The 25,871-nt window shown below is 30.2% G+C and overlaps 6 protein-coding genes across 10 annotated transcripts; 3 read left to right on the top strand and 3 right to left on the bottom strand.

Moving 5' to 3' along the window:
• Window positions 1-930: 930 nt before the first annotated feature.
• On the bottom strand, window positions 931-5,428 carry LOC119671229 (surfeit locus protein 4 homolog). The gene is made up of 5 exons (XM_038081767.1): window positions 5,191-5,428; window positions 2,358-2,621; window positions 2,049-2,279; window positions 1,801-1,980; window positions 931-1,731 (listed from the first exon to the last, which is right to left on the bottom strand). The coding sequence occupies exons 1-5, from the start codon at window positions 5,239-5,241 to the stop codon at window positions 1,645-1,647; spliced, it is 813 nt and encodes a 270-aa protein (XP_037937695.1). The 5' UTR covers window positions 5,242-5,428; the 3' UTR covers window positions 931-1,644.
• A 1,084-nt stretch (window positions 5,429-6,512) lies between these two features.
• Window positions 6,513-8,147, top strand: LOC119671228 (RNA-binding protein 1-like). Of its 3 annotated transcripts, none has more exons than XR_005251796.1 (4): window positions 6,513-6,940; window positions 7,011-7,136; window positions 7,248-7,601; window positions 7,990-8,082. XR_005251796.1 is itself a non-coding variant. In XM_038081766.1 (3 exons), exons 1-3 carry the CDS (start codon window positions 6,732-6,734, stop codon window positions 8,075-8,077), a joined length of 423 nt encoding a protein of 140 aa, XP_037937694.1. In that variant the 5' UTR covers window positions 6,517-6,731; the 3' UTR covers window positions 8,078-8,147. The 3 variants fall into 3 exon arrangements, 1 of the variants encoding a protein (XP_037937694.1); XR_005251795.1 differs by having other exon boundaries at window positions 7,248-7,656; window positions 7,990-8,081; XM_038081766.1 differs by lacking the exon at window positions 7,248-7,601 and having other exon boundaries at window positions 6,517-6,940; window positions 7,990-8,147.
• A 1,243-nt stretch (window positions 8,148-9,390) lies between these two features.
• Window positions 9,391-13,393, top strand: LOC119671227 (RNA-binding protein 1-like). 2 transcript variants are annotated; one of them, XM_038081764.1, is made up of 4 exons: window positions 9,391-9,612; window positions 9,799-10,059; window positions 10,123-10,275; window positions 10,535-13,393. In XM_038081764.1, the coding sequence occupies exons 2-4, from the start codon at window positions 9,851-9,853 to the stop codon at window positions 10,821-10,823; spliced, it is 651 nt and encodes a 216-aa protein (XP_037937692.1). In that variant the 5' UTR covers window positions 9,391-9,612; window positions 9,799-9,850; the 3' UTR covers window positions 10,824-13,393. The 2 variants fall into 2 exon arrangements, with proteins under 2 accessions (XP_037937692.1, XP_037937693.1); XM_038081765.1 differs by having other exon boundaries at window positions 9,428-9,612; window positions 13,305-13,393.
• A 1,826-nt stretch (window positions 13,394-15,219) lies between these two features.
• LOC119673915 (anaphase-promoting complex subunit 15B-like) lies at window positions 15,220-16,004 on the bottom strand. Of its 2 annotated transcripts, none has more exons than XM_038085032.1 (3): window positions 15,795-16,004; window positions 15,573-15,660; window positions 15,220-15,511 (listed from the first exon to the last, which is right to left on the bottom strand). In XM_038085032.1, exons 1-3 carry the CDS (start codon window positions 15,915-15,917, stop codon window positions 15,351-15,353), a joined length of 372 nt encoding a protein of 123 aa, XP_037940960.1. In that variant the 5' UTR covers window positions 15,918-16,004; the 3' UTR covers window positions 15,220-15,350. The 2 variants fall into 2 exon arrangements, with proteins under 2 accessions (XP_037940960.1, XP_037940968.1); XM_038085040.1 differs by having other exon boundaries at window positions 15,220-15,502.
• Window positions 16,005-16,848: 844 nt separating this feature from the next.
• LOC119673909 (ubiquitin-like protein 5) lies at window positions 16,849-17,435 on the top strand. The gene has a single exon (XM_038085018.1). The coding sequence runs from the start codon at window positions 17,064-17,066 to the stop codon at window positions 17,283-17,285; it is 222 nt and encodes a 73-aa protein (XP_037940946.1). The 5' UTR covers window positions 16,849-17,063; the 3' UTR covers window positions 17,286-17,435.
• Window positions 17,436-23,597: 6,162 nt separating this feature from the next.
• On the bottom strand, window positions 23,598-24,882 carry LOC119673890 (casein kinase I-like). The gene has a single exon (XM_038084999.1). The coding sequence runs from the start codon at window positions 24,797-24,799 to the stop codon at window positions 23,705-23,707; it is 1,095 nt and encodes a 364-aa protein (XP_037940927.1). The 5' UTR covers window positions 24,800-24,882; the 3' UTR covers window positions 23,598-23,704.
• Between the last annotated feature and the right edge of the window lie 989 nt (window positions 24,883-25,871).

Raw genomic sequence — 25,871 nt, 5'->3', positions numbered from 1 at the left:
TCAATTTATATCCCCAATCCATGACAACTCCCTAACAATCCACCACAACTACCTAACAATCCACCACAACTCCCTAACAATCCCCTTCTCTCTCAGAAAGCCATTACCCATCCACATCATAACCCATGTATTCGTTAAGTAATTCAGATCCCCCCGAGCTACAAAAATAACTACAACTATTTATTAGTGTAAATAGATAACATCTGTTGGTTCAGTCGCTTTCTTTTCTTTATTAGATTTTTGTTCTTAGAGGTCCTCTAACACTTCTTCGCTATATACTTTTTAAATGCTTCTTTTGTTATTTACTTGGAGTTGCTTAAAAAAAGTTAAGGAGTTGCTGCATAAAAAATCAAATAAAATAAACGAAATGGCTTCGCGGCTTGACCACTCTTGAAACCTAACTTATTATTAAATAATAGGCTATGAATGCACTCCGACCTCTTACTATGGTCTTTTCTTCTTATACATCATAAGACATACCATTTTATCAAGGCTCAATATTAAAGAATTTCATTTTTATATTTTATCTTTCCAATCTCAGCAAATTTTCATCTGTAAAATAATAAGGCGAACGAGAGTTGCTAACAAAAGAATACTGTTTTTATATATACTCCAGTAAATGGTCGTCTTTTAAAATTCTTAATCGTATCTCATTTTTGTAAACATCACTACACACATTCACACATATAAACGTTCACTCCTCGGTTCCATTAATATTTTTTTATATGTAGAGAATCACAAATCAATACAAAAATAATCCACAGTAATACCGACATGGCAAGGAGTTAGTTGAAGTGCTAGAAGGATGGAATCCTCCTAAATTAGCTTGGAAAGCCATTTGATACAATATTTTTCAATATAATTTTTTTTTAAAAAATATTATTCTTATCAAATTCCATATCATGTAAAAAATAAATGAAACCATTTACAGTACATTAAAAAAAAGTTTTACAATATTTATTGGTTTTTCTCATTTTAAAATTCTTGTTTAAAGTTGCAGTTTACATTTTACAATTCGTCTTATACAATAATAAAAAAAAACATATATTAAAAAAATGTTTTGCATCCTAAGCAATTATAAAAACACAATATAAATGAATTGTTGTTCTTAAAAAGCAATTAAAATGATCTTTTACATAAATACAAAAATAAAGAGATACCGCGGAGGATATGGAAGAACAATATTTAAAAAAAAAATTTATAAATTTTATTGGAATTATAAAAGTGAATTTTTCTAAAAGATCTATTTAAAAATTTATATACAGTAATGTTTAAAATATATGATACAAAACATTATTGCAATTAAAATCAAATAAAAAATAAAAAGTACGCATACAAGATAAACAAGTCACAAATCCACAGGCTTATTAAAATTATCTATTTATATATAATATTATCATGTTGAGTTTTTTTTTTACAAATGCGGAAGTATGTATAAAAAGGAATTTCTTAACGGCATAATCATAAGCCACAAAGTCGGCCTAAATTATATTTATTACTTAAACTTAAATTCTTTTAATTATTTTCCATTTTATGGTCAATTATATATTTTGTTTTTTATAAAAAGTTCTTAGTCACATGTCACGAACAACAAGCTTTTACAATCTTTTCAATAAAAAGTATATTTTGCATTGTGCGTAAAATCTACCATTTCTTTTTATGTTCATCCATCGATACACCACCGGGTCCCAAAGACACTATCATTAGTAAACCGCCAATGACAGAGAGGGTCTAAGTAATAAAAAATAAAACAGTAATTACAAAAAAACGTATGACGCTTAATTAAATAAAAATATTTACCTGGAAAAAGTCATATTTAAGAAAGTCTCTAAGTGGCTTATAGGAAGGAATCGTCCACCACGCGTTATGATACAAATTTAAAATACTCAATAAAGCTACAAGTATGAGTGCAGACAATTTTGTTTTGTAGCCAATCGTTACCAGAACCATTAATATAGAACCAATTATGTCTTGTACAATCTACAGATATAAAGCAACAAAAATATATCATTACTAATTATATTAATATATTATAGAAATATTCATACCTGTAAGAAGCTAAGTTCAAAACGAATTAATGTAATAAACATGAATGCTAGCAAAATACGTCCAGCGAGTTGCATAACATTTTTGGGTTTATTATCGCCAAGAGATGGAACTCCAGCAAATAAACTTCGTCCCTCAACTCTCGATTCAGCTAACACCAGCAGCAGGGCGCCAATAAGTGCCAAATTACGTAAAAGGAATTGAATATCCCATAAAATCGAATAAGCTATTGTCTTCATAATTAAAAAAAAAAAAATTAATTAAATTTAATTTATATACATATATATAATAAAATTTAGAAAATTTCTTACCTGCAATACAACAATAAAGAATAAAATGCCAACAGCAATGTCAACCCTAAATCTAGCAATGACCATTCCACAGCCACCCAGTTGTCCAATTAAATTCACTAAAACAAATACAGTCGCTAAAAATTTTCCACAGCCCCAACTCATATCCATATATTCCCTCTGTTCGTTCCATTGGAAGTACATACGCAGACCATCTTCAAAGAATGTGGCTATTAAGCAGAGCCGTGCCACTGTAGGTAATATATTTTTACCACGCCTTATGACCTACCGATTAAAAAATATATAGTAAATTAATTATGCATATTTTAGTATATAGAAACTTATTAAAAATTAATTTTTTTATGCCTGTAATTATAAAGTCCGTGAAAATAGAGATAATATGAAACAAAATTTATAAGTGTGTAAATAAAAAAAGCAGATATCGAAACTACCGGCCAACTTCTATTTTGCGTAATGTTTAATAATACAAGATTTGAATATGCAAGTCATTCTTTAAAAAATCATATGAAAGAATAAATTTATTATTAAAATTGTTAAGAGCGTTGTTATAACTCAGTGGTTTCCTTAATCCTGATTTTGCAGAACAGGAAATTAAAGCATTGATTTTTCTAAACTATGTGTGTTGGGGTCCTCTGACACTAATCTCAATTCAGTCTAAAAATAAACTAAGAATTTATAAAGCTATTTTAAAATCAATCTGGACAATATAGAGTAGAGTTTTGAGGAACTTCTAGTAACTCTAAAGTGGGGATGAATCCAACATGTGAAAAATATGTTTATTAGATAGTTTTAAAGAAACTAGGAGGCTTAACACTATAATGTAGTTGACTTGACCAAATTGTGGGTAAGCAAGATAATGGCAAATTGTAGTGGGATTTGCTTTGGAAAAAAAAGTGATAATGACAGTTAAAGTTTATGGAGAAAATTAATATAATCTAAAATAAGATTCAGCATTAAGCTAGTGAATGGGAATCACAAACTAAATACTCTCTATTAACTGCGAGGTTTCTTCATAACCCCTCTCTATGCTTAGACTGGATTATTGTTTATCACTTCATCAGATTACACGATAACTGATCTCAGATCTGCACACCTCCCCTGACGGTTGCAATTTGATCTTTAGAAGATTACTGCTAAGATTTAGATTGTATATATGTAGATATTTTAGTGTCCTTTAGAAGCACTAAGTGTCTTCGTTCGATAAGGGTCCTTTAGTCGTTATGCCAATTACTATTTATTTATGTTATTTTTTATTCTATTTCAAAATATCCAAAATAGTATTGCAGTGACAAAGGCACCCAAGTATATTTTTATTTACTGAGCGTTATTCATTAAATGAGATAAATTTTAAAGTACTAAAAACGGTTGGGTCTACATCCCGGAGCCTGGAGCGACGAAGACGACCAAGGGCCGTTCAACTTCTCCCAAAGAGGTCACACAAGCAATTTTATAGTTTTGCTTTACTTCTTCTTTCTACAAGAAGTTTAGAAATTTATATATTTATTATTAAATACTTTTTTCTTTAATTTAATAGATATTAAGTTTATTCAACACCCTTTAAATTTAGATAAGCTATTATTACTGTATTCCCATCGTCATTTGGTACTGATTAAATTATTGAAAAATAAATAAAATAAAATAATTTACTTTAATATATGTATTATTTCCGTAATTTGAATAATTATTTTAATAATTTTTAAAATTATACCATAAAAAATAAACCTTGATTTATACTAAAAAAAAATAAATGTAACATATTGTTTGCAAAACACTAGGGGGGTATGCTAAAATTTGAGTATGCAGGGGAAGGGTGATATTTAAGGTTAAAGTTGTTTTTGAATTTCTTTTTAGCTTCTTGAGTTTTATTAAAATATTTTTTGTACACGAAGCTTTCTATCATTTATGTTTAACAATGTGACGTGTCTCTTTATACTAAAATATCAATGTATTTGAATGTTTAATTGATAATGAATTTTGTAACAGCTGAGATTTTTTGTAATATATTAATTTCAATGAAATTGCATTTTCAATAATTATTTCCTGCATTTATAAATAAATAAAAGTATATTTTCTAGAGAGATTTTAAGTGAGCGACTACAACCTGTATAACAAGTTTTTCTAATAATTTTAATATTTGATTGTTATAATATAATTTCATGTTGTGAGCACATGTGCAATGCATTCGATATGGAAATTTGGTTTTCGATTAGAAAGCCATAATAATAAATTAACAAAATTATTGCTTTGAATGCAATCTCATTAGTAAAAATAAGAAATTTTTTTCACTTATCATGCAAATGAATTATTATTATTTAAAATAAGTGTTAACACATATTGCATATGCTTTATTTCTCTTATTAAAATTTAGTAAAGATAATATAATTTAGCCAAAAGGCAGCTGTTAGATATTTATTAAAAGAGAAAGTGGCATTGGAGCAAGTTATAATAGAAAAAAAAAATTAAATTTTTTGCCAACACAATAGACGCACGATATCACTCGATATCCTCTTTAGTTGGCTAATATAAATATTGTAAAATACAGAAAACATACTTATATTCAAATCAAGAGTATTGTTTTTTTATAGTTTATGTAGCAGACATAAAATAAAACATTTTCACACCGGTAATAACCACGAATGCCATGTATTAACACTGTATGAAAACGACCTCGATGACGTTGACAGTTTCAATTTCCCTCTTCATTTAAATACCAATCACAGCTGGTATTGTTGAAATTTAATAAATAAATTTATTTCTTAATATTTTTGCATTTCTATGAACTTGTTCCATAATTGCAGTACTGATTTGAAAATAATCTTGCACTTTCATTTACCTGGTCCGCCACATCTTCCGTTTTCGTTATATATTCGTTGGGAATGTTCATTTTATGTAATATTTATGTATATATTTGGATATCCAAATTTCAGCACAAATCCTTAAAACTGTTAATAATGATTTTGTTATTATTTTAATATTACAATGAAGCAACTTAAAATGTAACAAAACTTCAAAAGAAAAGAAGAAACCACGTAAAGCACGAAGTACGAAAGACGACACAATTCACGACAACTGACTTTGCGGAGCTACTGTGTACAAAATGTCAGTGATGCCACATATTTGTCGCTAAATGTCAGATGTAAAATTTATCCGAAATGATTTGAAATTTTACATGCTAATTAACTTTTCATAATAGGTCTGTTCCCCGAGCTACTTGTAGTGACTTTGAGAAACACTGTGTATACACAAGTGCATTTCACAAGCAAATTTTCGAGTAAATGTGAGCGTCTGAGAGAGCGTAACATTCCTGTCGAAATTTGAAATCGCTACACAGACGTTACTCATACATTTTTACTTCAAGTAAAACATGTGTTGATGTGTAATCAGATATTTTGGTTTGAATTTAAACTTTTGTATTGTTTATTTGCGCAGCACGGTGTTTTTACCAGACTTTACACAAAGCTGTGTAAAATCACTGTGTAAATGTGAAAATCTGTGTAAAGAGCGTAATTTGGCACTTTATTTGTGTTACGCTCTCACTTTGTAATTTAGTTGTCTTTTACTTGAGTTTTACTACGAGTATCTCGTGAAACAGACGTAATGCATAAAACTTATAAAAATATAATATTTATAATAAAAAAAATGTGATAAAATCTATAGATACATGATACAATTTATGTTAAATATAAATAATATTGTATAAAAATTGTTCTTAATGCTAATAGCATCGTCTTTGAGTTAAGAGGTGCTAAAGAGTATGTTATGATTGTAGCCACGTCACGGCAATTGTTGTTACTTGCATTGAAAGCTACAATAATAGGCAGCGAAATTAACATAATCTTGGTACATAAGAGAATAAATTTTTGTATTATTTTCTATATTAATTTTTAATATTACATTTAATTCAAATTTTTGTAAGAAATGGGTCCTGTTTACAGCATCATAGTTGTTTCATTGCAATGCGTAAAAATGCTAGACAAATATTTCGAAGATGTTTTTACAGATATCTTTGTACAGTATGTAGAAGTCCATGTTGACCAACAGCAATAAATTTATTTCATTTGAATCGAAGCAGATATGGTTTTTTTTGTAAATTTGCTTATTAAAAATTTTTGTATTTAGAAATTTTTATAATTTGTAGATAGATTTGTAAAATTTCTACATAAATTATATATAATTTTTGCGTACAAACTTTCAGTACATAAGTGTTTTTATAATTAATGTAAAATGCAACCTTGCATACACCGCTTTTTTGTTAATGCATAAGCGCCATTTCAGTTCCTGGCCAATTTTATTTCCTACATTAAATAGTTTTGTTTTGTGGATTTCTATAAATTTTATTATTATCATTAAATTAGTGAATTAGTGTAGTAAATTATGCCACGTTATCGAGAGTGGGACTTAGCATGCAAAGTGTACGTTGGAAATTTAGGTTCTTCCGCCTCAAAGTACGAAATAGAAAACGCGTTTAGCAAGTATGGTTCTTTGCGAAATGTATGGGTTGCGCGAAATCCAGCCGGCTTTGCTTTTGTAGAATTCGAAGATCGTCGAGATGCTGAAGATGCAGTTCGTAGTTTAGATGGAACGTAAGTTTAGCAATATAGTTGAGTTAAAAACATAAAAAATTATTTTTTATATATAAAAATGTCTATGCAGGCGTTGCTGCGGCACTCGTATTAGGGTAGAAATGTCTTCCGGTCGTACAAGGCGGAATGATCGACGACGTGGTGGGGGCGGTGGCACTACTAATGGTGGTCCTCGTGGTGGTGGTGGACGCTACAGGTAAATTTTAAATTAAATGCTACTATTTTTATTGAATACAAAATATAAAAAAAAAACGCTATTAATATATTGATTCAAATAAGACTTAATATATAAAGTTGCTTGTTATAGAAATATTGCAGCAAGAAAAATACCTACAATGCATAATTTTCTACAACAACATACAACTAAATAAATGTTTTCAACTACTTCAAGTAAAAAACAGCAAAGACATCGCTTTACTTATAAATTCAATGAGCAGGCAAAATTTTATGAAACATAAACAGAATAAAGTTAAAAATATACACTTCAGCTTCTATACTACTGCTTCAATTTTTGGTGGATGTTGTGGAATCAACAATGCAACAATATTTTCAGCACAACAAGATTTAGAAATAATCAATATCTACCCCCATTTCAACAATAATACAAATCAGCCACAAATTTAAGTTTCAGACATCAAGTCAGCAGCAGAATTTCTTTAAAGTATAACTATGGAACTATATCAGACACAACTCAACTGTAGTTTAACAGCTTAAAAGTATCAGATATATTTCTTTTATATTTTTTTTATTGACCATTATGACTTATTAGTACAGACATAACACAAGGAAATTCCGTATTACTTTATAACAATTAAATTTATATCAAATTAATTAGGAAAAAACATCATTAATTCAAACAGATTGAAACAATAACTACAGGTTGAGATATATCATTTTCAAAGATTATATTTATTATATGTATGCACTTAATTTCGAAACAAGGCATATTTTGCCTTTTCCTTAATTATAAATTATTGTTTCAATTGCGTGTCATGTCTATTTTAAATTAATTTGTTTTACATAGATAATTTTGTAATATATTTTTTCAGATCACGTTCGCCGCGCCGTACACGCAGCCGCTCTCGAAGTTTTTCACGCGATAGGCGCACAAGATCAGATTCACGGGAACGACATTAAAATTAAAGAGACAAAGATTAATTAAAATTTTCACTTAACGCTTTTTATTATTAATAATCATAAAATAAGAAATAACTCCATAATTATTTTCCCTATTATAATTTTTAAGCAAAATCCATTTTGTATTAAATATTGCTAAATTATGTGTTAAATTTAAATATTTAAATACTTTGAAACTATATGATGCTCAACTATACGAATATTTTATATCAACCCACAATTTGGGCAGCATTTATACAAAATCTTGACAAATTTTTTCTGAGGTATGTAACTATGATTATTCAATAAAAAAAAAACAATTTCATAAACGAATAAGCAATATTTATAATATTTATAAAGTAATATTTATGAAAATAATATAACTCCAGAAAAATGTGCGAACATAAAAGGCAAGTACGGCTTTGGGTCAGTTGGTTGAGGAGCGCTTACTCTGAGCTTCAAATTTGGCCGAGCACGAGTTCGATTTCTGATACTTGCAGTAAATATTAGGATTATTTCCAAGATCACTGATGATGGGTATTTGGGAATATTCGAAACAGCTGTATGGTCAGCCAAAAATTCAATTAATTAAAATAATATAAAATGAATTTTTGTTTTTACAGTTCACTACTGTTCGAAAAAAATCTCTTTATATTTATCATATAAGCTGAGCTTCAAAACGCAGATAATATCGGACTTGGCATTATGAACTTTATGGTGTTAAAATTCATTTTATTTTAGTCAGTTAGTCTTAATGCTTCTAACTAAGGTATACAGTATAAATAAATGTTTAAGTTATAGATAAGGTGGCAGAGACTTTTGGAAAAATGTTAGTCCTTAAACTCTTCTGGCAAGTTGATGATTGTATACCTTAATGGTATTTATCCATTTGTTCGATTGTGCAGACGGATGGTTCAGAATGTTGTTGTTGTTATTGCGTAAAAATCGTCAGCTTGAGTAGGAAGCACACAAAAGAATGTGTAAACATTGTAGGAAAGTGTGTTATCGGGACAATGGTGTAAGTTGGGAGGAAGAAGTACAAATATTGTGCATAATCTGTACTCAGATATTGAACCATAGTTTAATAGGGCACTAATTTGAATGAATGTATTCCTACAAAATATAGTTATTTTTAAGACCCTCATCTATTTCCCATTTCAAATTGTTTAATATTTTTTTGTTATATACTTTAAGAACATATATGTCAGATTCATAATTCAGACAAAAATATTAAATACTCGAAACAAGAACAATATTTGGTAACATGTGGGAAAATATGCGAATATATTTCAAAATTTTAATATAAGTTTACTTGATTTATATAAATTTTCCGCTAAATTACTTTTTCGTTCAGTTGGTAAGAAAATTCAAAAATACAACTCTGCGTATTTTAAAGATAGATTTTCTTCGGTATTTTCGCGATTCGCCATTTCTATTGAAGTTCTTGAGTCGGCAAGTGTGCGCTGGTCTCTAGTGAAATTTTGTGTAGAGATATTTTGATTTTAAAATCTATTAATTTAAAAAATTCAAACAATTGTTTGAAAATATTATTGAAGGTAATAAAATTATAAAGTGTGTGAGTGTTTTAATATTGAATCAAAATTTCTTTTGGCAATCTTCATTATGCTGTCATTTTACGCCATTTTGTTTTCTGTATACATACTAAATTTCTTACGTATAACAAAAAAAAAAAAAAAAAAAAAATCGATATATGCAATTATTTTAAAAAATTTTATGTTTAGTTTTGCAGTTTAAAAATAATTATTCAAAATTGATAACAGAAAAAGAAACGCAATGCCACGTTACAGAGAATGGGATTTGGCATGTAAAGTCTACGTAGGCAACTTGGGTTCATCGGCGTCGAAATACGAAATTGAAAATGCCTTCAGCAAATACGGCCCGCTGCGTAATGTGTGGGTTGCACGCAATCCGTCTGGCTTTGCGTTTGTGGAATTTGAGGATAGACGTGACGCCGAAGACGCAGTTCGTGGTCTAGATGGAACGTAAGTGATATTTGGTTTTTAAAAAAAAAAAAAAATTAATTACATTTGCTAAATTTTTTTTAGTCGTTGCTGTGGTACACGTATTCGTGTTGAAATGTCTTCTGGACGCTCTAGAAAATTTGATCGCCGTCGGGGTGGTGGCGGTAGCGGCGGTGGTGGTGGTGGCGGCGGCAGCAGCAGTGGAGGTGGCGGTGGACGCGGTGGTGGCCGTTACAGGTATGTTTATTTATCTATTTTTTTTTTTTAATATTAAAATCTTAACACAAAAATGCAATAAAAAAAAATACTAAAAAGTTGTATGTATGCGAAGTTTTTTCGATCATATATCAAAAAACGAAATTACTAAATTTTTAGAAGTGAATTAATATTTTAATTATAAGATTTAAATATATAATATGGTTAATTATTGACTTCCTTTAATAATTTTTTGCAAATTTGAAGTTTTTAAACGTAGTTTACGATAATCATTTTACAGGATTAAACCTACTACTAGAACTTCTATCTCCTCTTCCTTCAACAACAACAACAACTACATCTTCACGTATCACAACTACTGCTCCTTCTCCACAACCTCCACTACGACAAGCAACTACAAGTTTAAAATATCCTACAACAACAAGTTCAACAATGATGAATATATTAACAAACTTTACATCGATTATGATAAAATTGAAAATAACTATATAAACAATAATATTCGCTACAAGACCCTCAGTAACAATACAATACCAATACTCGAAACACGATCATTTCTACCAACATAACTACTTAGCACACTATTACCACCACAATTATAACCAACACAAAAACTAGATCTATAACTTTAAAACTTGTTGTTGTTGTCGTAAATGAAATTAGTCCCAAAATATCCACAAAAAGCAAGCAAGCAACTGCAAGAATTGCTATAGTAACCGACGCAACTAGAATTAGAATCTTAACAGTAACGTAATAACGTAACAGCAGGCGCAAAAGCTACAAATCTGTTGCAACACGTTTATTAAAATTTCATCAACTAAAAAATCAAGTCAACACACATAGGTTTATTACGTCATTCAACTAGAACATCACAATCATCATTAGCTTCTTCACTTTCACTACAATCACCAACTACAGCAAGAAACTTCATAACACAGCTTATATTACCAACAGCAATTGCATCTATAGCTTATGCTTTACAACTTGTCAACACCCAGCATGACAACTTTCGAACATCGTATAACAAAACAACCCATTCTTAGTATCAAATAGCTATTCAGACTATTTGATATTCTTATTTCCTAATGATGTACTTACATGACATATTGACAGATAAGTATTAAAAAAACCAGACTGATACTAAACACTTCATCAACGCAACATCAAATGCAACGGTTTTAGCTTAGCAATTAACTGCAAATTTCAACATCGAGTTTTTACGAGTTTTTACACCCTTCTTGTCGCCGGAACTCACCTCACCTCAAGTTAAGAAAAGTCAGCAATGCAACTTTCAGCTCTAAGCAAAAACATCAGTGAAATATGAAAAAACCAAAATCAAGCCAAGTTGACTTTCTTTCTGGTAGAGATCTGGTAAATCTATATTATCTACAAAGCGGGTATATTATCATGCAAGTCTTCATTATGCAAGGTACACTTTATTTGTAAATGTAAATAATGCATTTTTGGTATACTTGAGATATATCCGAATTCGTTGTTTAGAGTTCATAACATTTTTTTCTAATCCATTTTAATTTAAAAAATAATTTGAAAATAATTGCATTTGAGCAGGTGAAACAAGCATCAATATAGTTGTCTTCTGCATGTGTTCAACCATTTTCACCGTAAATGGTCAAATTGGTCGGTCGGTTGGTCTTACATCTTCCATCTTCCTTTTCTTCAAGGGGCAACGTTCTTCATACGTACAGCAAATATGCTCATCACTACACAAAATATCACCAAAAAAAACTATCAACATTAATTCAGCCAAACTACGCCGACGAGTGCATTATATTAATTTAGTACCAACAATAAATGAGGTCCTCCAGTTGGTCTACTGCATGCGCGTCGACGTTAATTGCTTCAAGCCTTTACACACCTGCTGCTTTGGGTTTGTTCTTAGAATAGTGGTGTACTTCTCCTTCTCCCATCCTCTTTTTCTGCAACATACCAAGAATTATATTGTCAAGTAATCAAGAAATTTATCAAGAAATGAATCACCAATCACTACAAACCAACAAATCAAATCCATCAAACAATTTTTTTTAACCAACAAATATAATATATAAGAATAAGTATAAGTAATTATCAAGAGTCAACATTGTCACAACCACTAGAACTACAATGGTCGTCATATGTCGTCAGAGTCAGTGCGTTAAATACGTGTGCATCATCAGAAACTGCAATTTTCAGCTGTAATGCCGGGCTACCGTCCTTATCGAAACTGCCAAATCGTAACAAATCAAAAATATATCAAAGATAATCAATTTTTTTTGTCATTAAAAATAATTAGTTTTGTAAATTTAATTAAGTAGACAAAAAACTTTGCTGCAGCATTTTATGTTTACCTAAGTTTGTGATGTAACTCATCCGTATATTCTTTATATTGGAACTTATGAGGGCGAACTCCCCCCATAAGTTCTATATATGTACTACAAAATAGAACTTATGGGGGGAGTGGGATTTTTACACACAATCTAGTTATATTTAAACAAAAACTTATTTAGTTTCATAGCAGATTGTGATATCATTGTAGAGAAGCATTAAACAGGAATTGGTGGGAATAAGATCCAAATTTTGTTTACGTGCTTCTCCAATTAGATTCATTTACACTGCTTTTGAATGAATGAGAGAAGTGGATAATATACAATATCGTCCCATAAAACTTATCGAATTCAAACGAAAATTGCTGAATAGCAATTATTGAGAAATTACAGCTCAACAATTGCTGTTTATGCGTTTAATGATCATGCAGTGTGCGTGTTAATTAATATTTGTAGCACGTATACAGCTTGAAAAACTAAATCTGGTATAATTATTATATTAAAAGTAAAAAAAATAATCTGTTTTGATATATTTTTGTCCTACGCTTTTGTGCATTTTCATCAAAAAAGAGTGGTTTGTCTGGTGTTATGCTGCGATTTGCATAAGCAACATTAGTGATTTAATTTTAAATAACAGTGTAAATTATTCTTCAGTTATTAAATAATTATGCCATCATTGTTCAACAAAATATAATATATATTTAATTTTTATAATAATTATTTTTTTAGATCACGTTCACCGAGGCGTACTCGAAGCCGCTCACGCAGTTTTTCTAGAGACAGACGCAGTCGGTCAGATTCTCGTGACCGTCATTAAATCGCATATATAAATATATTTAATGCTTTTGTATTATGATATTAGTTTAATTAATATCAAACAATATTTTTCTTTATATTTTACTTAAAAACAAAACAAAATTAAATCGCAATTAAGATTAACAAATATAATTTCTAATGTAGTCGTCTAATTTCTTCGTTTAAGGTAAATTTTGATTTCACATTAGAATTTTTTTTCGTTTTTATAAAATGTATTTAATAAAACTAATATAAAAACTAATTGTTATAATTGTTTCAATTAAAGCTAGAGGAGTTATGCTTGTTTTATATATTAATTATAATATATAAAACAACGCAATGCAAATCGGTCACGGATGTTGTGACTATTGTGTGACGGATTGTTGTATAATAAAATTAATAATATTTAGGGAGTTTTCGAGTAGCAAGGAAAGAAAGATTTATTGAAATTTAGCTGACTATTAATAATATTGTTTTTATTGAATAGATCAGGGCTGTCCAGACCAGATAAAAACGCGGGTCAATTCAAATCACTAAATAGGTTGAAGAGCCGCAGAAATAAATACATACGTTTATAATTTTACAGGGGGAAAAAATACGGCGATAATATTAAATTTAGATTTATTAATTCTTTATTTATTTTATCTTTAATTTATCTTTTACAATTCTATCAATTTCCACAATTAATATTAGATACAAAAAATATCTTATTTTAAATGTAATGACTTACGGCACTGGAAATGAGGTTCTTGAACCAAAATCTGGGTTCAATTCTTAATATTTAGATTTAACGTTAATTTAAATTCGCTTTTTTAATTTGATATTTAATTATCAGTTGACTTCCTATAGAGTCTAAGAATTAGTCATTTAAAAATATTTTTGGATATAAAATGTAAATTCTTACAATGAAAAGTAAAAGACGTGAAATTAGTGTCAGTGAGTGACAAATAACTGTTAAATTTTGGAAAGATGATGTAAGCTAACGAAAATTGCTGAAGATATTGATCGCCAATATTCATCTGCTCAGAGAGTTATAAATAACTGCAAGGAGACGAATACTTGCGTTTCTAACGCTCGCACTGGTCGCCCTTCAATTCTGTTAGATAAAAAAGTAATATCCAAGAGTAATAATCTCCGTACTAGCTGTACATACTGCTGAAATAGTTGAAAAAAATATGTCCTGTACTGTGCGGAAGATTTTGAAGAAAAGCACAATCACTAGACCTTAATCCCATAGAGCATCTGTCAGATTATTTGGAAAATAAGATTCGCTAGCACATGATTTCCAGCAAGGATATGTTAAGAAATGTCATCAAGGAAGAATGGCAAAAATAAACACCTCTATATATGTCTATAATTTTTATCAAGTTGTACCATTCACAATACGTGTGTGTTGAAATGTTAAAAAGAACACATTTTCTTTACCAATTTCTCTTCGTTACGTTCAAGATGAGCGTAATTTCAGTTCCTTGTAAAGATTTCTTCAATGCAGCGTTTATTAGAAGTGGATGATGTATTTTTGCTATTATGGCAGCATATATTTTGGATTGGATGGTTGGTTTCAACCATTTCTGATGGTTCCTAGAACGGCGGGATTTACATCCCGGAGCCACTCGTCAATCACAAAGAATTAGAAACGTTCTAACGGGTTCTCGCAACAGCAATCATTTGTGACAATCTTCAGGAATCCAATTAAAATTAAATACTGAATAATTTGCTTGTTTTGTGAAGCAATTATATTAATATATCTGATTCAGTCCATAAATATTAATATGACTTTACATAGTATAATATGTGGGCGTGTAAATTACCTATACCTGTATAACATAACGTCCAAGAAAATTATTAAAGTTTTTTTATTTAGTATAATTTGTTATACTAAATAAATTTATATTCTAAGAATTCTTTACAACTTTTAAATGTCAGCGCTCATAAACATAATTCTATCTGAAAGCTACGATAATGTAATGTACTTTATAACTATTGAGCGTCGGTTAATGGCGGGACAGTATTGTTCATATCATCAGCAGGTGAATATAAGCCTAGGGCAGTACGGTCTGTTTGGTTGCCATGGTCATGTGTATCATCATCCTCATCCTCGTGGCTGTCAGTGTCATCACTGTCGTCATTGGCTGCAGCATCAGTATAATTAAAACAAGAAAAAAATATATTTCATAATGTAGTTTTATATGTTAATTTTACCATCTTCATCGTCAGTTTCAGGTCCAGGCAATGTCACTATTCGTCCAAGTGGATGTAAATCTGAAGCAATATTCTTAATAGAATCCAACTGAAATTGTAAAATGTGTGTAATTTAATTAATTAATTAATACAATGGTCATGTCGCATGCAAAAGGTCTTGTAACGAGTAATATGGGCCCGGTCTCTGTTTCGAATTTAATTTCTTATTTCAAATATTCTTACCCAGTTATGGTGTTCTCTCTCGGAACGCAGAACTTCGGACTCATCTATAGGCAGATCGACATGGAACCATATGCGATTGGCAACTTGCGGTCTTAATGATGGAAAAAACGGTATCATAGACATTTTCCAAATAAACAAAATTTCCAAACACGAATCGACAACAACTTTCTTCTTATATTTGTGTGTTTGTTTATTTGGTTTGATAAAATTCAAAAGGCATAAATGTTTGCATGGTTGCATTTTATGTATTTTGCTATGTTTCTTTAAAAAATTTATTAATTGAATAAAATGTTATCCATAATATCGAATTTTATGGCATTTACTATAATTTTAAACTGGATTAATGCTGCCCATATTAGGAGCTGAAAATAGGAGGATTATATGAACGTTATTAAAAGCATTGCATATGCGAAGATGGGCTTTTCTAAAATTCTTCTCAAAGTAACATTTTATTTTAGAATGTGGGAGCAATCTCTAAATATAAATATTTCTAGTTAGCTTAAAAAAATATCAATAACAGGAAGTTTCCATTTATTTGTAAATATAAATATAGTATCAAATATTTTTCAATGTTGTCAGAAATTGAGGAAGATTATACCTATGAGCATTATCAAGGGCATTATGTATGCAGGGATGGGCCCTTCTGTAGGACGGCTACTTTTACCCGAAGTAATTAATCTCTACATATGATTATTTTTAGTTAAATTCAAAAAAACTAAAACAGGTAGTTTCCACTCATTTGTAAAGATTAATGTAGCTTCAAATATTTTTATAAATACCTGGAAGCACCGCTAAAAACGTTTTTATTAATATCTGGAAATATCTAATTACCGTGAAATTTATGAACATTAAACAATAACAATTACACAAGCTACCTAAACCTGAACACGTATGTAAAGAGTTTATTTTTTAAATTATGCATGCGTAAAATAAATTTTATAATTTTATGAATTTTATATTAATTTGTTATTAAGAAAATTGGTATAAATAGAGATCCATTGTAGAATAAAATTTAATAATTTACAAACAGTCAACGAATGAGCATCAAAAATAATACACTTTTTTGAGGCATTGTGAACAGGACAATTCAGATATCACACAAAAAGTATTAAACAGAAATACATATCTTAACAAAATCAAACAAGGCAACACTGTTCAAATATACATTTTGACAACTTTGACAGGAAAGTTGTTTTGTAAATCGAGCAGAATTTTTGTTGAGTTCTGTGGATTCTTTGCGGTGTGCTTAAGCAAATACAAGACGTTAAAATGATTGAAATTACATGCAACGATCGTTTGGGCAAAAAGGTTCGTGTTAAGTGTAATCCTGATGACACAATTGGTGATCTCAAAAAGTTAATAGCGGCACAAACTGGCACAAAGTATGATAAAATTGTTCTGAAGAAGTGGTACACCATCTATAAGGATCCGATTCGTCTATCTGATTATGAAATACACGATGGCATGAATTTGGAGTTGTACTATCAATAAGAAGACCAACATAAAGTGATTATATACTAAATAAAATGTGTACAGCGTAAGAAGGATGTGAGTTAAGGATTATGCGTTGGATTCATGAATCTTCGACATCGTACTTTATATTTCTTCTAAAGATGCTTTTTATAACAATTTAAAAAGCTATGAAATAAACTATTGTTTTAATTAATCTTTTTATAATATTCTAATATTAAAATAAAACTTAATTTTTAAACTAATCTTGGAATGTGTAATTTTAGTTTCGTTTGTGAAATTTAGAATGTCTTGCGGTAATGAGACTCTAATGTTGGATGAAATGGCTAAAAACTCGTTAATGGAAAGCAGAAAATAATGGGGAAAAAGTTATGAGAGTAAAAAGTTGCTAAGTAATGGGATAAAATAATATTTAGGGAAGTATCGCCGAGAAGAGAAATTAAATGTTTTATTTAAGTACAGAAATTAACGTTCAATTAAATGCAATAAAGGGTCGAACGCGCTTATTAAAGGAATGATTAGGTAGAATACACTTTTGAGCTGCAGCATTAATATATCAGGAATAAATGTGTTCATTGACGACTGACTATAGTATTTTATTTACTGCATCAAGATTCGTCAGCTCTTCTAATTTGAAGCATTGATAAGTAAATGGGTATATAGCATAAATCATTTCCATATATTAGTAATTGAGAAGTAAAATTTACGATATACTATATCAATAGTTAGAAGTCTTATAATTATTGTAACTGATTATTAAATCGCCTGACAAGTCGCGATTTAGTGTCTAAAGCACACGTCTATGTTTATTATTATTATTATGTTTATTATTATTGTATGAATATCACAGCCAAATTTATATAAAAAATTGATACAGTTAATTTTCAAAAAACTCGGTATTAATTTCGAAATAATAAGCTGATCATGTCGGGTCATTTGTTTTTATATGGAGTTTATATTTTTAAGTTCTTGTATAAGCGATAATACAGTGGTAAATTTAAAATTAATTTTTTCTATATAAAAATTAAAAGCAAAATAAGTAAATAAGGACGAAAAGTTTTCAGTCCTTTTTTGAAAATTATTTCAGTGAAACTCAAAGTGTTACTACCAGATGTCGTCTACGTTCTAAAACGGTCCTTACGGTCTTTACTTCGGTCTTTATATAATTACGGTCTTTGCGTCTATGTTTCTAAAGGATATTTTAACATACGGTTTGCAGTAACATGTACAGGACAAGTGAAAATATATACATCAAATCTGGTTCATCCGTAGTAAATATAATATTCAGATTCTCCATGGATAAGTAATATTGCTCAAACTGTCGAAATGTTTCTCTGCAATTCCTTCAAAAATGTAGTATTTTCAATATATATTAAATTTAAGGTTAGATCGTAATGGTGACCTTGTGACTTAAGGCTCACTTGGGTTTGGGTCGTTGCGCTATTACGGATTAGCAGTGTTCTTTCAAAAACCGAAGTGACCCCCAAAATAACAATAGTGGGCGATGTGAAGATAACGCTGAAAGGCAATACTCCCCCATTCGAGATGAAGATGAACCAACCGGACAAGAATATAAACTTGGTTAAATCCATAGTTTTGTAGAATGACAATTCTGACAAGTCGCTAAGAAAAGGTACGTCAAAGATTTAAGTCTTCTTTAACTAACGTTAATAATTTTAAAAATGATTTTAAGAATTAATTTACATTTGTACAGTATTCAACAGTAGACGTTCAGTTTAACGAATAATGTCTAACACCGTTAATTGCTTGTTGAATTGGTCATTTGTTACAATGGGCATTCGTTACATTGGAGGTCTATATTGGAGACCTATAATTAATCTCACTGTATATAATTGCTTACTTATTTGGTCTTATTTATCGGTAGAGTTGTTGATTGGTTTATCTTAATTTGAATTAAATAAATAATTTAGACTTATGGAACCAACTTAGTTTTGTTGTGATTAATTGAATAATGCTACGATCTTCAACAATTATGAAAAGTCATACGGTATGCTTCTTGACGGATGCTATAACATTAAAGATAATTTTTTTTCATTCTGTATAGGTCTGCGACCCTAAGGATTTAAATATAGGTCTGCATACGAGTACATAGTATAAATTCATACTGCTTCATTGTAATATTAACGAAAATATGTATAACTAGTAATGTAACTAGTAATGGCACTTTTACTCTTTGATAGCTGGGGGGGTTTCTGTGGGCACCCATCTCCCTGACTAATTTGTATATTCCTCATAATCTTCGTGATTATTCATTGTCTACCGCTGATTACTCTGAGTTTAGATAGTGCTAAGTAAGGCAGAGCTTCAGAGCTCTGTCCCTTATATTTTTTTGACCGGATCTATTCTAAGGTCTCTTAGCATGTCATTCGTGCGAATGTACCATAGAACTTTGAACAGTCTTCGGAGAGCCTGACTTTGAGCAACTTGTAGCTTCTGAATAGTAGAGTCGGCAGCTTCGCTATACGCGACACACCCATAAAGTAGTAATTGTTATTATTTTTTTCACTACCCTTCATAAAATAAAAAAATTTCGTTGCTCCATTAAAGTGCATAGTTCTTTTCTGTTAAATCCTTATATAAAATAATTTCGTAAATGTAATAAAAAAATTTAAAGGAATACCAGTAAAGGTTTTGGTGCAGTTTATTTCATAACGAAATTAAGAAATATTATTTTATGTCCATTTTATAAAAAAAAAATGTAACAATCTATAATTCACTTTGGGAAAATAATTGAGTTTAATCGCTTATAAATGGCAAAAATATTACGGAAAACAAGCAGCAACTGTGCATATTCCCAAGTGTGCAAAATAGTGCAGTTGGATGTGTTTCTGGGTTATGAACATGTACAGCGGGAGTGTGAGATTTCGTGGCTCACGGGTATAAGGTAATTAATATACAGACTCCCTTTTATAAGTTTTGAGAATATAAATGAAGTTATAAAATTTATTTATTAACTAGAGTAGAGCAAATCTTATAATAACATTGTGTAACAGTCATCTAAACCATCATAGCGCGAAGTTTTTCATGGAGTGATGCAAAAACCAATCAAAATCAATCAATCAGCTTTTGGTTCGATATAAACGTATATAACGTTTTAATAAATTAAATATGTATAATATAAGTTAATACAATTTTTTTCTTTGGTAGTAAAAAATACTTTTGAAGCAGAGAAAATACTAAATAAGTTGTACGAGGCTTTGGCTCAGAAAAGTCAATAATCATTTCTTAGAACTCACATATTTACTTACTTCGTTATTCATTACATACGTGAGTCCCGTAGTCTCCTTCAGTCAGCCCGATCAGCGGCTTGCAGTCGCCAGTTCGTAGTACCGAGTGTCTTCATATCGTTAGTCAGCATTTCTTAGGCTTTCAACATTACTGAACAGACAACGTAACATTCCACCATCTAAATTAAATTAATGTTTCATTCCCACATTATGGATATAAATTCAGGAAACGGCTAAAGATTCAACAACCATTCAAAAGGTTATGGCACATGTATATTGGCACTCAATCGGTATGATATTCATCAATTCTTTTAGAAAGGGACTTGCCATCAATAGCAAATTAATACATAATATATTGTATATATAATATATGTCATACTGGGTGACAGATAGTGACCAAATTAAATATTGTAACATAACACAGTACTACAAACGCTTTTTTCCGGATACTTTTTAGATAGAAGGTATATCAATTATTTTCAAATTAATTTAATTCAATCCTATCTATGCAAACACTTTATGTAAAGTAAAGCGAATAGTTTTAGGCCCCATTGGAATAGATCATAGTTTACTTGGTTGCTTTAAAATGGTAAGTATTGAAAAATGGTCGATGAAAAATGCAACGCTAAATTTACGAAACGAGAATAAATCCATTGGACTTGGCATTATTGCAGCACGCCAAATAATGAAATGTGAAATTTTATTTCCACAAGCATCTCTCCAACACAAAAGACAAGGTCGAACTAAAAGAATATAAGTCGAAACTTTTTAAAAAAATACTAGAAACACAGGAACCGTAGGACTTTCGCTCGATATTGAAATTTTTTCAGTTGAAAATAATTGATATGAAGTTATTTCGAACCTCAGCATGGTGCTTGTGTACTATAATTACGGCACATAGGATTTAAATGCAGGCCCCAGTAAGGTCTGGTTTAAAAAAACGCATACAAAAAATGTTTAAATATTGCTAGATGGTCCGTTCAAGGAACAGAGCCTCAAACACTCCTTAGAATCGTAAAAATATTTATAATAAAACCTAGCTCTTTGTTGTATCTCCAGACACCAATATGTTTATATGCGGGTTATTGGCAATCTAATTAACCTAACCTCATCTGTTTAGAACCATCAAACTGACAACAGAAGAAGAGGCAAACGAAACTACATCTAATTAATTTCAAAATTCAATTTTTACCTATAGGGCTAATTAAATTTATTGACAATTTACCACTAAATTCAAATGTTGAACTCAATTGCACTCATACATTATCAATTCACATGTAATATCGAGAATTACTGGAGAAAAAGTGTGCCTCATATGTCATCTACTTTATCAACAAGTTTTAAGGGCTCAAATGAAGAAACCCAGTAGAAAATTTTAATAAGAAATTTAATCAAAATTTTATTAATTAAATTATGCATTTTCGATTTTTTTTCCTTTTTGAATCCATTAAGACAATTGATAACTTCTATGTAACTTCTCTTAAAGTAAATCAATAAATTATGAAATTACTGCCAAAGGGAAGAGCAAAACATCAAGGTCCTTGTGTCGATACATGAAATTGTTAAAATTGCTAATTTATCTAAAATTCTGTAGGCATTTCCATTTCCGTTGGGCACGCATAGACTTGTGAAAATGTGTGCATTTCAATGGTGCATGAGACCCAAGCCTTGTTCGTTAAGCGTTTGCACTTCGTTCTGTGTGTGGGGAAGTACACAAACGGAAAAACCGCAGTTCAGCAAATCAGCAGTTCAGCTTGAATTCAATTAAATTGAAAGGACGCAGTTGAATGCATTTGATTTTCGGCAAATCGAGCAGAAGTTGGATTGCAACCTCAAATGAGTTTACATATGGAAAGAGATTTACTGAGCTCAATCTAGCACACTTAATAGGATGTAAAGGATGTACTGCATGCTACAATATGAAAGGCCTATTTTCAAGGGTTTTCAATTAAATTTAAATGATGGCAAATTGAGCATAATAAGCTAATTTAATCTACTGTTATTCAGTTTATGGTATTTGATTTAAACTTTACAAGAAAGTAAGTAAAGAGATTTAAGTGGGTGTAATTGATAAGGAATTCATATATACATCAAGATAAAAAATTAAATTGTAACTATTTAAATTAAAAAATATTTACATAAATTGAAAAAGCTTAAGATATGTTCTAGAATACGTTAGAATAATATAGTTATTTCTATTAGGGATCTTTCCTTCTAGAATAGGAATATTTCTATCCAAAATTCCTGTAGTCAACGAGAGAAACATTATTCGGAAGTTCAATGATCTCCTTCACGTCTCGTTCGTAATTAGATAAAACGATGAGCTGTAAAGCTATGCCGCGACACTAGCATAGTTAAACGCATACAAGTATAACGGTCTCGTTGGCTGGATCATGTTATAGGAATAGATTAAAATGGTTCTGCTAGAAAGGTGTTTGGTTCAGTGACCGCTGGCGGAAAACATGGTAGAGGACATCTATATCTTCGATGAAATGACCAGGTGGCAATGATATGAAGTGACTCAACACTTACAACTGGTGACAGTAAGCCATTGGTCAGGCTGGCTGGCAATAGGTACTAGAAGCGCCCAAATATGACTCACGTCTGAACGAAATTAACTTTACGGATGTTTCTCTTGTCTTAAGGAAAAAAACTGAACTTTAGGTTATTGGGCAATCTTTTTCATAGCCAGTGTGTCGTCATGTTCTATTTAAAGTTTTTCATAATATAATCTATATTTTATATAAAGAAATTTATAGACTTTCTTTTATTTGTTTTGGTATAAACCATTTGGCCACGCGGCCAAGGACGACTCACGTCTTTAATGTATAACTAAGAAGATAAACCACTTCTCATCACAGTCAACGTTGCATCATAATCTTCGATGTAATATTGACTGTGATGTAAGTGGTCATGCACCTATAATCTATTTTGAATTCTCAGATATCATTTTTAGTCACATTGTAAGTCTTTTAAAATGGGTTTGCATTTCTTAATTCAATTTGGAGTAGTTGTCTGGTCAATTAAAAAATGAAAATAAATTAGGAATTAATTATAACAGAAACTCCAAATTTAAACTGTTGAAACTGTTTTTTTTATTTCGTATCTGATGTGTAGATAATCCTCAATATTATATTTATATAATTTAAAAGAATTCCTAAATATATACTATTTTCATTTCTGTTCTTATCTTTACTTTTTGCGCTTCTTCCTTGCTTTATTATCATCATCTGTCTTCTTATTTTCGTCAAGTTTTCGTTTCTTAGCACCAACATTGATATCCTTTATAGCTTCACCTTTTTTACCTTTAAGCGTCTTATGCTTGCAACTATATTGGTTCAGTTTGCACATAGAGAAATGTTTTTTATCCGGGGTCCAATCGAATAGCAAATCCATATTAAAATCATGCGATATAAATGTACGATTAAACAAGTTTTTCAAAAAATCGTAGTCCGGATCGTTTTCAAACTTAAGCGATCGGCAGTACAGCATGTAAACAATGAAGTCATCAGGGAGTTCATAGCACAGTTCTTCTACATGTGTTGACATTTTTATTTCTGCAATTTTTTCAAATTGTTGTAAATCGGTTTCGCCACTCACACCATCCCATGGTAAAGCGCCTCTATGAAAATATATAAGTAAATATCCAATTGCCTCTAAGTCATCACGCCTCGACTGCGTTCTGCACCTTAATGCATTTATGGAGGCGAAGTTCCATGTACCACAAAAATGATCGCCAGCGCTACATGGAATGTGTTTACCAGTTTTAGGATTGCGATATTGTTGGCATAATCCAAAATCTACTAAATATATTAATGTAGATTTGTCATCACGTCCAATTAATATGTTATCAGACTTGATGTCCTGGTGTATATAATTTTTGGAATGTAGAAATTTAATACGATCTATTAATTGAATGCCAATCATAAGTATAGTTTTCAAAGAAAATTTTCTTTCACAAAAATTAAACAACTCTTCCAGTGAGGGACCCAACAAGTCCATTACTAACACATTATAAATTTTTTCCTTACCGAAATAGAGTATTTTTGGAAATCCAATGCCACCGCTCAATTTACGATAAAGGTTGAATTCTTTTTCGAGCATTAAGTGACGATTTTTTCCATTTTCTATTTTAATCGCTACCGGCTCATCAGTTTGGTTATTTAGTGCCAAGAAAACTTCCCCAAAACCCCCACTTTTAATTTTTTTTAAACATTTATACTTTTTACCATCCACGAAATCAATTAATAAACTTTTGTTAGATCTCTTGAAATCTAAATAATTCATTTCTGTTAAAATTCGATTAAGAAGCTCACAATTTCTCACTAATATATGCGACTATTATTTTGAGGATATGTGTAATTGATTTAGAAAAGTTTTGAAGTATTAAAAAAAAATATTTGACGTAATCAAATATTCTACTGGGATTAAGAAATTTTGTAATACTGTTTAGAAAACATTTTTCTTTTATATAAATTTTGTAATAATTTTCATTTACAATTTAGTTTTTAAAGTTAATAAGTAAATTTGATAAAGTTAAGAATCAAACTTACCAAAAGTTTTTAAATTTAATTTAACTTAAAATCTTTATATCTTTTTAACAACTCTACTTTTCAAAACATAGTCGCTAGTTTTTCTTTATATTTCTTCACTCTGATGGACCACTTCCAGTCCATCCGGCAATCAAAGAATTTTCTGACACATACAAGCGCTTTCATATATAATCAGTAACTTTCATCAATGGAAATGACCAAATCTTAAAGTTACTTAAGTAATTTACTAAGTAAGCAGTGGAAACATGGTAATATACAATTTACTTCAAAATGTAACCATATATAGAAGTAGTTTTTTTAAAGATAAAATATGCCAATAATAAATAAAATAGGTATATTTTTAATTATGATCTTAACAAGCTATAGAAGTTGCTATATAAGTATATTACCTATAAAACGTACGCATTGAAAAATAACTTTCAACTTAGCCGAACCAAAACAAAAAAGGTATGCACTTTTTATTTTTTTTAACAAAAGAAGTTTTAATGGTATATAAGAGGAGCTGATATCCACAGAGATCTGAGAGTGGATTCAGTTGAAAAATACATTAAAGATCGTGCTCTGAAACTGTTCAATACAATTGACAGTCACAATAATCCAACTCTCAGTATCCTAAAAATACAGCGAAATTTGATAAACACAGGCAGATACAAAGACATCAGATCCATCATATTATAAAGCCCCGTAAAGCCCCGTATTTAGTGTGACTTAAAACTGTCCACAGATAAAATAGAGTAAAGGTGCTGTTTCACCAACTCAGACATCTGAATATCAATAAATAGTTTCAAACGTTTACTACTAATTCC

This window comes from Teleopsis dalmanni, chromosome 1, assembly GCF_002237135.1.
Source record: "Teleopsis dalmanni isolate 2A chromosome 1, ASM223713v2, whole genome shotgun sequence".
Taxonomy (NCBI): Eukaryota; Metazoa; Arthropoda; class Insecta; order Diptera; family Diopsidae; genus Teleopsis; species Teleopsis dalmanni.
Note: the sequence above shows the minus strand (reverse complement) of the source record. Positions and strands in the feature narration are given on the sequence as shown.